This window comes from Drosophila serrata, unplaced genomic scaffold, assembly GCF_035046125.1.
Source record: "Drosophila serrata isolate PLE 108 unplaced genomic scaffold, ASM3504612v1 contig_302, whole genome shotgun sequence".
NCBI lineage: Eukaryota > Metazoa > Arthropoda > Insecta > Diptera > Drosophilidae > Drosophila > Drosophila serrata.
Window position 1 is genome coordinate 1,596,293 of NW_028257200.1, and position 13,535 is coordinate 1,609,827.

Sequence of the window (13,535 nt, forward strand, 5' to 3'; positions counted from 1 at the left end):
GGATTTGGAGAGGTATTTTAGAGATTGAGAATGCAAAGTATGAAACACATAATATATGTCTGAGGCCATTTTATTCTTCAGGTTTACCAAAAAGGATAACAAAATTATTATAAATTCCCTTCGCATAATTACCTATATTGCATACACTCATAAAAAGATTATATTTTATTTATACATTACACACCATTTTAACAATTTAGAACTGAGCAAGCTTTGTTTAAATAAACTTGTCCAACTATCTGTTACGTATGCTTAAGTATGTCTTTTTTCGGGGCTCGGGAATGTAGAGCTAAGGACACCAAATGTGAAAATGCTTATGTAAAATTCAGCTTTTCATTGTTCTGTTCCCGGAAATAAACTAAATTGAAACACACTTTAAGCACTGACATTAATAAAGAACATATCATTTTATGGGAAAACCCATTAACAATCAAATATATTTTTTGCCGGAAATGCCGTTTGCCCGCAATTGCCTAAAAGTAGGCAACACTTAACAAACAAACTGCCAAAGTAAAAAAGTTAAAAAATAGTATGTGCATTATGTAAACAATGTATTTTATTTACGTAAAATATCATTCGTAAAACCAAATTTCTGTTTTGTTACATATTTTAAAACCTAAAGCAAAGTGCAGAAAAATAAAAAGTCTACAATCTGTAGATAAATTTGTATTTGTAAATGCAATTCTTTACTTATTTACAATTTTTTTAAACTCTATTTGTATATCTTTACAGAATCTTCAATTTGTTATAAAACGTTGCATATTTTAAAACACATGTGCCTTCTCCCTACAAAAGCTAGTGTGTTTAAAAAGTAAAGAGAATACATTTTATAGTTAAGAATTTGTAAATGAAAGTAAATAACATTTAACCCGAACAAATGTTGAAAGTTTTTAAAACATTTTTTTCATTTTGTAGTACTTACTTAGATTGTTGAAGTATAACAACCCATATATTAATAAATATGTCAAGTGTTTGAATGTTAATATACTTAATATAAAAGAAACACTTTACAAAAATACCCAAGCAAATAAACATTATATTTATTCATTGCGTTTGTACAAATTTTTGAAATATCTAAATGAAACTCATTACTATTTATGAATATGCTAATAAGTTCGATTTCCTTTGACATTCCTAACAAGTTTCCTAAAATTTTGAAATTGATTTTAATTATTAAGCAAGATTTGCTTAAAATGAAACCAGAAATTAATTGTAATCACATTTATTTTGTTGCCCGACAACCGCTGATTCAAGGATATGATCCAATGATAAATCCCCCACCCTCCCCGACCATTATCCTTTCGATCAGATAAAGGAAGTATCAACTTACACAGCAAAAACTCTGGCAATTGACTCAAATTAATTGGCGGTACGCGATCATCACATTTGCCGTTGGACAGAAAGTCACTCTTGAACATCATTAGCTTAAGGAGTTCCATGCTGTGTTGGATTCTTCGCGATATTTGGTTAGTAAATGCCGATGTTTCGCTTAACCTTATTTGAATAAGCTTTCAGCCATCACCACTTTGCACCATTCACATTTTGATTTTTGTTGATTTAATCCACATTTTGGTTTTGATTTGGCCGTCGATGTTTTGTGTTAACGGTATATTCTCTTTCTTTCGAATTGCGCTCTTGCTTATTAATTTTTTATCATATTTATATTATTTATGGATTTTTTTTTTGTTGGTTGGCTTGTTACCGTTATCACAGAATTTTTGCTGCACGAATGACCGGAAAAAAAGCCGAGCGGCAACTTTGACGCTTGGAAAGCAACTGACGACTAAAGGCACACGATGCCGCCGCTCTTCGGGTGGTAAGGGGGTGGCATGCACACACACACATACACACGCACACCATGCTGCTGACATAATCACAACCCAACCCTTAGAAAGCCAAGTGGACTTCCAATTGGAAAGCCGATTCAGCTGCTGCACCCTGTGCCAATTGTTGTTGCTTTCGGCTGTGCCAGTTTTCCAGGCTGGCCGTTGTTGTTTTATTATTTTTTTTTCTACTTGTTTCCAACAATCGAGTTTGGGTTGGTCGCCCAACAACAACACCAACAATAGCGGCGGGGAAATTGCATTGTAACACTTTGCCATATTCGCGAGTGTGTGTGTGTGGGGTTTTCTTTTGGGTTTTTTGTGTGTTTGTGCCTGGGATTGGTTGTTTTGTGTGCGTCGACGTCGCCTGCAGTTTTCGGGGAGTGGTCTCCCGAAAAAGCTCTTTTCAGCTTCGCTTTTTTCCCTCCCTCTTTATCGCACACTCTCCGCTTTCTCTCTCTAGCTATCGCTCTCTGTCACTCCTTCCCACTCGCACTCGGCGTTGGTCTATCATTCCGCTCTCTCGTTTTGAACCGGAGTGTACTAAAAATACCCATAAATATATATATGTATATATATTTGTATTTGTATTGTTCTGCGCTGCAGTTCTCCAACCGCCTCTGCTTCTTTCCTCTCATATCCTGGCCACAACTACATCCATACACACATACACACATGCTCACATGCATGTTTGCAGCTATGGCAGCGTGTGTGTGTGTGCTTATGCACTTGGCTGCCATTGCTTATTGTTGTGCCATTGTTTCGTAACTGTGAAAATGACCTTAAAGCCGTTAAATTGCTGACTGAGTGACTCGGTCCGACCGGCTGATCCAAAGCAAGACCTGCCCTGCACCCCGCCCACTCAGAGAAATGGTATCGAAAATATATTTGCAATAAATTACAAATTATTAAGCTGTTGCAATATAAGCTGTAATATAACTTAAAATGTTGTGAAACAATATGTTTATAGACGATTTTTCTCTGTTTTTCCAAGCTTTGATATTGTTTATAATTGTAATTGTATTTTTTTGGATTAAATACATTAAATTTTATAACAATTTTAGACTTATTATGTTTGTTAGGTGACAAAATATTTCAGAAATATTTCAGGGTCTGGAGAGTTGTCAAATATTCATTTATTTCAGAAATAAATACAGGGGTATAAAGATTTTAGTAAAAATTCTGTAACTAATGTTAACTCTGCATTCAATAAAATTAAAACACATGAACACGAACATTATATAGTTAAAATTAGCATATTTTCGAATCAGGTTAAACAAAATAATGCTAAAATGTAATATTTTACATATTGTTTTCTAATAAAATTCATTATTGGAATACATTTTATGAAACTATCTTCTCTAAAATCTTTTTCTAATTTCATTTTTATGCTAAAACACATATTTCAATCTGTCGGTTCTAAACTTTTGAACATTTTGTAACTGTTAAAATATCTATAGTTTCTAGGTATACTGTTCTACTATTATTCTATAATTTTTCTCTCAGTGCACCTACACCCCAAAAACGCTTTTGGGGCGTCCGTCAGTTGGTTTGGAGAAGCAAGACGCACACTTATGAGCTGCCAAGTGGTCGGTGCTCTCGGGCTTCTTGGTTTCGGCCATTTTCCAAAAGCCAGAATGTGCGTAGCCAAAGGACCGCCACCTACACACAGACACACACACTCGACACACTCAGAGCATCTACACACACCCTCGCATTCGACATCCGGAGTGCGGACTTTTGGGCTTTTAAAGTCTCTTCTTTGTAATTTGACTTGACAGGCTGGCTGAAATATCTCTATTTTTTTGTATTTTTGTTTAAAGTTATGTAGGGTTTTAAGGTTGCGGTCTGCTCAGAACAGAGATAATACACGTAAATTGAGGTATATATTTTTAATCAGGAAAATGTTAAAAGGAAAAATAAATCTGTCTGATTTACATCACATTTACTAAAATGTATGTTCTTTAATTTTACAATTAGGTTATTCGTTTTCTGTATGTGTTTAGAAAGCTTAGCCTTTGACGAGTTCTTTTAAACAAAACATATTATTTAGATTATTCATGCATAAATAAAAGGAGGTAAAATCGATTATCCATCTTATTTTCTGTCCTTATTCCAAGTACTGTGTAATTTATTCCAGATGCCAGCATTATATTTTTGCGCATATTTGTAGTCTACTTCTGCGGGCTTTCGCAAAAACCAAATTGAAAACAACCCAAGGAACTGGAGGCACACACAATTGTGTTTTTCAAGTTGAAAGAAAACCAAGCCAAATTCATAGCCGGCAGCGACGTTGTCAGAATCGACAACAAGATTCACAATGGCCCCCAGGCAACAAAAAGAGCGAAAAGAAAATGGGGATTTTTTTGAATGGCTGCCATGGGTAAAATGGCGGCTCCGCAATCGAAGGCAAATTGAGCGATACGCAGGCAGGCAGACAGCTATATGCACAATCATATAGTATACATATATATATATTTGTGTATATATTCGTACATTGGAGGGAGTGTGTCGCTAAGCATTATCTGGGCAGCAGGACAACAGGACCCGTACTCTGGAGTGGAGCTTAAATATGTTGGCAACGGGCAAAAGGCAGCCAAAGCTGGGATTACGTCTCACAGAGCTCGAAAGCAGCTATTTTTCATGCAGACATGGCATACACCCTCGATCTGGCTGGGATAACGGCAGGTATTAAGCATGCAGAGACAGAGACAGGATGCTCAAGGATGCATGCGACCAGAAATGAGGTCCAAACGGACACGCACCTCCACCTTCGTCCGAGCTTGTTGTTTAATCGTAACGGAGGTAAAGGTGGACTGCTCCGGTGATGATGTCTTCAATTAAATAAGGTTTATTATGGTATATATGACTTTAATTTCATTTAATAAGTTTTAAATTTTGAAAATCATATTCATGAATGTTTCATTTTAATATTCAAGTTTTTTTTTAACATTTTATCAAGATTAAGGCGAGAAAACTAAGCAATAAGCATGGCCAAATTAGAGTTTACAGACTAAGGGATTGTACAAAAGACATGACATATGCCAAACAAGATAAGTTTAGGTATTATTCATTTAACTTTATGCTTAAAGATAATAAGACTTACATTTTCACACTTTCTTTAAAGCTTAAGTTGCGTATTTTAATATCAAAAAGGATATAGGAATCAAATTTAAAACCAATGATAAATAAATTAACATTAACTAGAAATGAAACTAATCTCGGAAAGCCGAAGTAAATATAGCCTAGCAGTTTTCAGTTGAATTATAGGATCAAATGGGAAGCCTATCAGAATTAAGCTTAAAATATTTGTATTCTTTTAACCGATATTTATAAATATTTTTAAATGTTAATTTTTACGACAATTAAAATTTCAAAAAATAATAAATAAGCCAAAAAAGTCTTAATTTTGATTCGGAAACGTTTTTTATGCAAGTTTTTATTAGGTTAATAAATCTGCATTAATCTGCATTAATTTAAAGTTTAAGAAAAATCAATTTTTGTCGGTTTTTGAAAATTTTAACGATGTAACTCAAAAATTAATTTTTTGACTGGACATGGCTAGTTAAACTTGGCTGTTGGTGCTGATCAAAAATATATATGATTTATAGGGTCGAAGTTGATTAAACTTAACAAATTTCCAAACTAGGGTATAAATAGCCAAGGAATGTATTTTAATAAATACTTTAAAAATTACTAAGCTCGTGTTTTTAAATGTACGGTAAGTTTACATATTCTATTTGAAAATGTACCCTTGGCCTGCAATATGTTGGCTTAAAATCCCTTAGCGATTTTAGCTTGTCGTGTTGCCTCGACATTCAAACTTGAAAGCATTGCTAGTACTCTATATCTCTGAAGCTTAGCATTTGGTATTATTCGGTTTAGTTTATATACAAATACACAAATTTAGTTTAGCTCTCAATACAAGCTTGTGGACCATATGCGTCCAGTTGCAGTGGGAAAAAGTACTTATAGTTTCTTAAAATGTTTTTTCAAGGTATTAGATTCTATTCTGAGTGTGATAAAAATATAAGGATCAGTATTAATAATATTTTGAAGTGTAAAAATGTTCACATTTAAATTAGCATATTTACTATTTGATTTTATATTTTTATAATAACCAGAATTAATAACCCAAGCAAAGTTCTCCTGACAAACTATTAATACAAACGTAAGCAACTTAAATAGTAGCAAATAAACCTCCCCCAAAATTCCATTATCCCCATTTGCCTAGCTCGATTCCTAGATCGATTCCTGGCCAGTGCTGACATCTGTTCGGATCATTCGGCAGTAATTGGATTGACAACTTAATTGAGCCCCTCCGCCCACGCCCCATAGGCAGGAGGAGGTGCGAGTGCTCACCAATTGCAGCTCGAGAGCTCCAAACAGCAAATGACCGTAATCAACGTGCGAGGACCGCACTCAAGGTTGATATAGCTTCACCTCGTCCATCCATTAGACCCCGCGCATGACAAACAAAAGACCCATTTAGATAAAGAGTGCGCAGCTCAAAGTCATAATCATAATAGCGGAATAGTGGAAGTGTGGGAGGGTGTTGGGCAACTATTTATGTGCCCCCCCTGGAAGGCTACTACTACTACTACCCTCCGCAAAGTGACCAACTAAAAGTTATTACGCAACGACCGATGCACTCCGAAAGGGGTAAAAAAAAAGGCAGGGAACGACCAGAACCGATGGATATCGTCCTGCCAGGAAACACCGAACAGACCCAAGTCATAGAGCAAAATGCACGATAAAATATTGAAAGCACTCCAAAAGCATTAATAAAACGGCATCGCAACGTGGGATGGGTAAGTGGCCACACGTGAACTTTACACCTCCGCCACAGTCCGGGGCCAAGAAAAAAAAAGCAGGCCGGGACACCAGGACACCAGGACACCGAGCCATTCCCCGCCAGCTGTGCCTTCATCGCGTGCGTGCCAGTCGTTTGGCGCGGCGCACGCATCCATTAGGATTCAAATTGTTCGTGGTGGCGTCGTCCTTTTTATGCGCCTGCCTTTTTGGCTTTTCCCTTTTTTTTACTTAACGTTTTTCAACATACTCTTCTATGGAATTTACTAGGAGAAGAGTCAAACTACGTAAGACCGGTTTAAACTAAAAGTCTTAACATAAATTAGTTAACACAGAAATAATTACTACATATTTACTAAAAACATGTTAATCCAATAATCCAAACATTCCTAAAAGGATGTGTTGTCTTTTCTTCAGTTGCCATTTACTTTTTACCATATACTTTTATCGAGTCGATAAAAAAAATTAACAGGATATTATGAGTCTCTGTAACTTTTCTCAAGGACTTTTCTGTTCGACAAAATTTAAGAGAGACACCAATAGCCTTAAAAGAAATGTATTTTATACCAACTTAAGAGTATATTATTCGAACTGCGTTACAAAAAAACAGGTTGGAATGGGTTTGGCTTTAGCTATAAGCACGCGTCGTCACTTTGCATGGAGGAAAGCCCGGCGTCATCTGGCAGGACTCGATTTTCCAGGCGAAAAGGACACGAACGTCGCGACAGCCGCATATTATCTAATTAGGAGGCACTCGAAAATAAAATTACGAAACAAAAAGTTTTGCCATTTGAGGGTAAACAATGTACAAAAAAATTGACACTTAACTTTGGTCAGGGTTGATTTGGGTCAGGGCGATGAGTGCTTTGTCTGTGGATTCAAAAAATAAAAGGGAACTTGGACAAGAGAGGCCATTAAAAAGTTACAAAAGTTAGTGAAGTTACAAAGAGGAGTCATTTTTGATGTCGCTATGTGGAATCCTTGAAAAGAGTTTTACTTTATTAAGCTTCAAGGTACTTTGGGTAAATAACCATGAAAACATTCAATTAAAGGTAAATTAAGGAATTAAATCGGAGGATTATGCTAAATAAAATGAATAGAAATTAATTAAACATATTTAAAAATGATGTTTGTAACAAAGTTATTATTATACTACTAACTTCTAAGTTGTCACAGTATTTTCCATACTCTCCTTGGCATTGATTTATTTATTTGTTTTCATTACCAGTTATTGATATTACAAATTCAAATCATGTGTTTATGTCAAGAATGTCCCAAATTCACTCAAGTTCCTACCACAACAAAATTGAATATATACTAGAAAACTATGGTAAATAACTCTTCCCCCCACGAGAACAATTTTCCGGTCAATGGATTTGTCTGAAGAAAAAAATGAAGCCTAGTCCCTGGTTGGGGGTGACTTTTCCTTGGGCTGCCAGGCGAAAAACTATTTATCATAAGGCAGAGACGGTGTCCAATGGACAAAAGGAGATGGGCGCGGCACGATGGCAACGCCCCCTTTTAAGCTTTCCCGGGGCTCCTTGAAACGCGACTGGCAACGCATCTGTTCCAAAGCATTTATCAAAATGTCAATGCAGCACTTAACCAAATCCATTAAGTAACATCGCCTTAGCCTCCGCATTCGCATTCGCATCCGCAGCCGCACTCATTTAGTCAGTGAGCCAGTCCGTCAACCAGTCAGTTTGTCATGCATTCATTCATCTATTCATTGGCCATAAAAAGCGCCGGCTATTGTGTGTACATCCGCCCAACCGCCCACTGGGCACTCCTCCCGCTCCTTAATTCCTTTGGCGGCGGGTAAATGCGTCCATTTAGCGGCAAACAAGCGACAGATCCGCTTGTAATCCTTTAAGTGTATGCAGCGCCAGCAATGGATATGGATGGATATTGTCCGGGGTCGGAGGCGGAGGCGGAGGAAGCGGATGCGGATGCGGATGTGACTGTGCCAGTGGGCGGGGCACTCACACACACACACACACAGAGCAAGAGGGGAGTCAGAGTCACTCTCTGGTGACAGCAAGTGCAATAATTTGTTTGCAGTTTCCCCGTTAAGTGCTCTATTTTGTACAAATGGAAACATCACCAGCACCAGCACAGCGCGAAAGGAAAACGCTCTTGTTCAAGGGTGTTGCCGTTTTCCTCCAACGCTGCCTCACGCTCCTTATCCTTGTTGATGTTGTTGTTGCTATCGCCCTAACGAAATCAAATCGACAAAGTTAAATAAGGACGAAACGAAACGAAACGAAGGGTGGCGGACAAAGGACCAGCCCAGGCACGAATTGAGACTGACTTCGGATCCTGACAGAGCTGCCTCATTGACAAAGTCAAGTTCTCAGTGGATGGAACAGCAAGGGAATTGGCACAGTGGGCAGGACTAGAAAATAAAAAAAAACATTGCAAATAGGGATAATATAAAGAAATGACTATAGAGATCATTACTATATAGAACATATAGTAAAGTTTGATACATATTTAAATGGAAAATTTTAACTGTGAGAACGCACAATCGAAGAAATGTTTTCCAATGAATGTTTTGAGCTTTTTTTTTTTCAATAATAACTATTTTTATTAATAAATATGTATGAATTTCAACATGAATAAATACTTCAGGGTTTGCTTTCAAGATTTTTAGGTGAATTTCGGTCGAAAAGTTATATATCTTTGGGATTAATTTTCAAGGAAATATTAAGAGCAAAAGACTCTTAATACTTGGCTTAGTTAAAATATAAAAAATGGATAACATCTTATATAGAATAAAATCTATAATTTAATTAAACATCCATTCTAACTTGTCAAGACTCCGAACTAGTGTTCAACCCACTCCTTAATCCTGATTCGAATGCACAAATAAGAAAGGAATTTCCGAGCCGACCGCCGTTGAGCTCTCGTTTATGACAAAATCCCCCTGTTTGTTTGCACAGACCCCGAATAAGAGGTTATATCCGAAAAACAGAATATATATTCATTGCTGTTCTGCCAAAGGACATGCCACCCCCCGGAGTTGTTGGGTGTTAACAAAGCGTAGCAGTTCGGCTCTCGTGTCCTTGCCTCGCATTGATGACATATTGGCGATGGTTGAACATTACCCCGATAAATTCTGGACTGGTTACCCGGGGGTACTTTGCTCTACATACCGTTAATGTTAATGCTTTTAATGTAATAAAAACATTTGCAGCATTTAAGGGGCGTACTAGGGTTGTGCTCGGGTTTTGGTTCGTGGTAGGAAATTGGACAGGTTTTTGGTTTGTCGGCACTTGTTGCTACGGTCATTTATGTCGCCTGTCAGCAATGAGTGCTCTCTAGATATTCGAATGCTCCTGGTCCTTCTTCTTTCCACGCTTGATACACACACCACACACACACAGCTCCCACTGGCCGCCCACTGACCTCATGAATAATCCGGTTTCCGGCAAAAGGGAGCGCCCAGTCCAATGGAAAACTGGTTTCCAGGACACTCCTCTAACTCCCTAGCCAGGTGAAGACAGGCGGGCAAGTTTATTGTGAAACTAAAATGGGTAAGTCATAAAAAGAACGGCTTTGGTGCTTAACCTTTCGCAGCCCTCTCCACACAAGGGTGCTAAAAATTTCGGTGAAAACAAAAACTTGCCACTTTTCATGGCGAAGCTTTTTTGCTGCAATATGTTGCTGATTATGCCGCTGGGATTAAGTGTCAGTCGGTCCGAAAGCCGTCTACCCAACTGCATAATGACCTTAATCAATTTTCCCAGCAACCCCCGAGGAAGTGCCTCAAACTCGGAGCGTTTCCAGTACCGCTCAAAACTGTTGCATGTGTCTGCCCCGAGATGGGAATCACTTAACCCGGAGGGAGCGAGGGTTGGAACCTGGCTCAGCCATCGATAGCGCAGCAATAAAAAAGAAAAGATACTTCAGACCTCTGGTAACCAGAGATGAGTCAACGAGCAACCCTCAACTTGCTAAGTGGACTCATCGTACAGGCCACGCGACTGGGTTAAGGCCCAACCCAACTCCTGGCTAGTTATCATCGACATATGGAAATTCTAGCCGCGTGGAAACTCCGCTTAAGCGCGTGCGGCTTAGGCGCGACTTAAGTTTCCCTTCAACTTTTCACGATGATGTTTAGCTGAAATGAACAGGGCTGGAAATCGTAGGTGCGAGCCACGCACTTGACTTGTTAGCCAAGTTAAAAGCGGCTCACACGTGCCTGCTATTAAGGTGGAAAAGGTAACTCAATCCGCAGGACGGGATGGGTCGTCTCCATGTTAACACAAAATGCACAGGAAATAATTAAGTTGTGTAAAGGAAAGAGTCAACTTAAGTCTATAAAAATGTATTAAATTAATCTAAAATTAATTCTTCCCATAAAATACAGATCAAACAAATCAAATTTAAATACCAACATTTGATTCCAAGTATCCCATCTTTTTCCCTCTGTGCACCTGAAGTGCGTGTGCTTGGCACCCCAACGGTGTCTTAACCATATAACTGCCAGTCTCTGCAGCAACTACCAGGTTCATTTCCATTAACCGGCAAAGAGGCGTTTAAGTTAATAGCAATGGCCTCCGCCCGCCGCTCCACCGGATCCACTCTGACTTCACCCCACCAACTCCGAGTGGCATTGTAACCGTTCCGGAATCCAGTATCCGGACTCCCCTCCATTAGCGCGTGCCATGCCTCAACCGACGGCGTGTTGCACTTTGGCTTTGCCACTTTTAGTGTTTCATAATTAAAAATGTTGCCGGTGTCGTGTGGTCGCAATGCTCTCCGGTTACCGGTTACCGGCTACCAGCCAAGAGCCACCATCAGCTCATGCAATATTAAGTCACGGGAAGAGAAGAACCCAGACCCCCGAGAGCTGGGACAGGAGCAAAGCGAGACCATCTGCAGCTGGGCCATTTTGTCGCCTGTTTTGTCGCCATTTGCCAAGGTGAAAGTCTTTTTGGGCACCTTTTAATGCGTTTGCTTTTAATTCCGGGCCGTGAGCACTTACGGCCTTGCCCCCAATTTCCCCATCGCCATTCTTTTGGGCCGTGGGCATTCAAAGTAATTGGCAACAAAGCGCTGCGACATGTTTGCCTTGGCTTTCAGCACGTTTTTTATTATGTCTATTATAATTTACTTTATGCATTTGTTTTATATACCTGCTCTTAAGCCATTATGGAAAGGATACCGGGAAAGACTTGGGCTTGTTAGGGTTTTGTCTTTAGCATTTATGCAATTTGTTAATTTTGGTTTTCAGAAGGATTCTTTTGTATTATAATCTTTTTGTTTTATTTTATTCACACTCATTTAAGGAAAACAATGAATTAAACTTGCTGGAACCTTTTTAAAGTTGATTATTTATGTGGAACTACCATGGAGTTCACAATTAAAAATATGATACCAAAGGTTAACTCATATTGACGGCTATAAAGTCAAAAGTCATTACGAATCCTTATTTAAAAAATAAATGCCTCAATCGCACTCGGAACAAAAACGAAAAAAACCCACAAAACGGCATTCAGAAGAATTTCTTGCTTTAACCAAAAATTAACTGTCAAATATGTTGGTTCAACAATTTTAACACAAAAACTGCTTGTCAGGACAATTGGAACGAGGATAGCAGGAGCTTTTGGGCAGGAAGTGAAGGAGGGAGGTGGTTCCGTTGCCAGAGAAGAGGGCGTGGCAGGCAGCTCTGCGGGCCGTGGAACACAATAACTTTTCAATTTATGGCGCACATTCCATCTGACGGCCATTAAACAATGGGATCCACTCGCCGCACACATTTTCCTATTTTCCGTATTTTTCATTCTTGTTCCAGGTTCTCTTTTTTTCCTATTCATTTCTTTTTGTAGCACGCTTGGCTTTCGGCTACTTTGCAAAAAGCATTTTGTTCTCTAGCTGATATTCTGTTCTTTTTTATGTTTTTTGTTATTTTTTTGTTAGCAAACAAAAGGCGTGCGCTCTCGTTGGCAGCCATTGAAGCGTCAAGTCCGAGCTGCAAGCTGTCCAAGCGACCACCGACCGGCACCCTTGACCGTAGCTATAAAACGTCACAAAAAAAAGGTTTACGGAGCGAGAATAAAAAAATAAAGAAAATAGTTGGATATAGGAATAGGAATAGGCGACAACGACGACATGCCAAGCCCATGTCCAATGTCGGCTGGGGGAAAAGACATGGCCGGGTCCTTGCTTTCGAATTTTGAGTGCTCTCCCCAGGACTCTGGGACCCATCATCAATCGGGTTCGCCTTCGCCTCGTTGAGCCGCCTTTATGTTTATGGACAACCGCCACTCGTAGTCTTGGTCCAGTCTGTATTGTGTCTCAACTGCAACTTCATCAAGCTGCCGGGACCTTGGGGATGATGTGGAACCACCACAACCACTTTGTACACTTGAATCAATATTAATATAACAAGAGAAATTAACATTAAAGATAATCTGATATTAAATCTGAAATTAATCCTAGACTCGGGGTTCCCATTAGCTTCTTTCATTAGAATCGCCCTTATAACAAGTTATGCCTAATTTATAGAAATCCTTTTATATTTTTAAAGGGAAATTAACATATTTATCCTTACAATATTCTAGATCACCTCAAATCTAGTTTAAAACTCACTTGCATCTTTTCCAAGTGTATTTTGGTTTCAAACTGAAATGGAACCAGAGCCAAAAGTGGGAGCAACAGTGGAAATGGCAGAAGAAAAAGGTTTATTGCGGTCTCTATAAAAATACACACTTGGGGTGATTTCCTCCTTTGAAGCTGGCACAAAACGTCCTAGGTGTGGGTGGGATTCTATGATTCCATGGGTTGGGTCTCTACCCCAGACCCCAGCATTGTTGGAGGTTAGGTGGATGGGATGCTGCTCCGTTGGTCTGCTCTAACGACTTCGTTTCGGTGCCCATTTTATTTGCCTGCCCC

General features: G+C 38.9%; 1 protein-coding gene and 1 long non-coding RNA gene across 5 annotated transcripts in view; one reads left to right on the plus strand and one right to left on the minus strand.

The window, feature by feature from the left end:
• Lim3 (Lim3 homeobox protein) overlaps window positions 1-13,535 on the minus strand; it is a 35,902-nt gene that overhangs the window by 3,189 nt on the left and 19,178 nt on the right. The window contains exon 1 of one of the 3 annotated variants that reach the window (XM_020947473.2): window positions 1,331-2,819. The exons of the other annotated variants lie outside the window; for them this stretch is intronic. Coding sequence (XP_020803132.2) covers window positions 1,331-1,439 — 109 coding nt within the window. The 5' untranslated portion in view covers window positions 1,440-2,819. Of the gene's footprint in view, window positions 1-1,330; window positions 2,820-13,535 lie in introns of those variants that run through there. 3 annotated transcript variants of the gene reach the window in all.
• On the plus strand, window positions 541-13,065 carry LOC147643020 (uncharacterized). Of its 2 annotated transcripts, none has more exons than XR_015272659.1 (2): window positions 541-1,466; window positions 3,964-13,065. It is a non-coding gene; the product is annotated as an uncharacterized LOC147643020 (long non-coding RNA). The 2 variants fall into 2 exon arrangements; XR_015272660.1 differs by having other exon boundaries at window positions 3,997-13,065.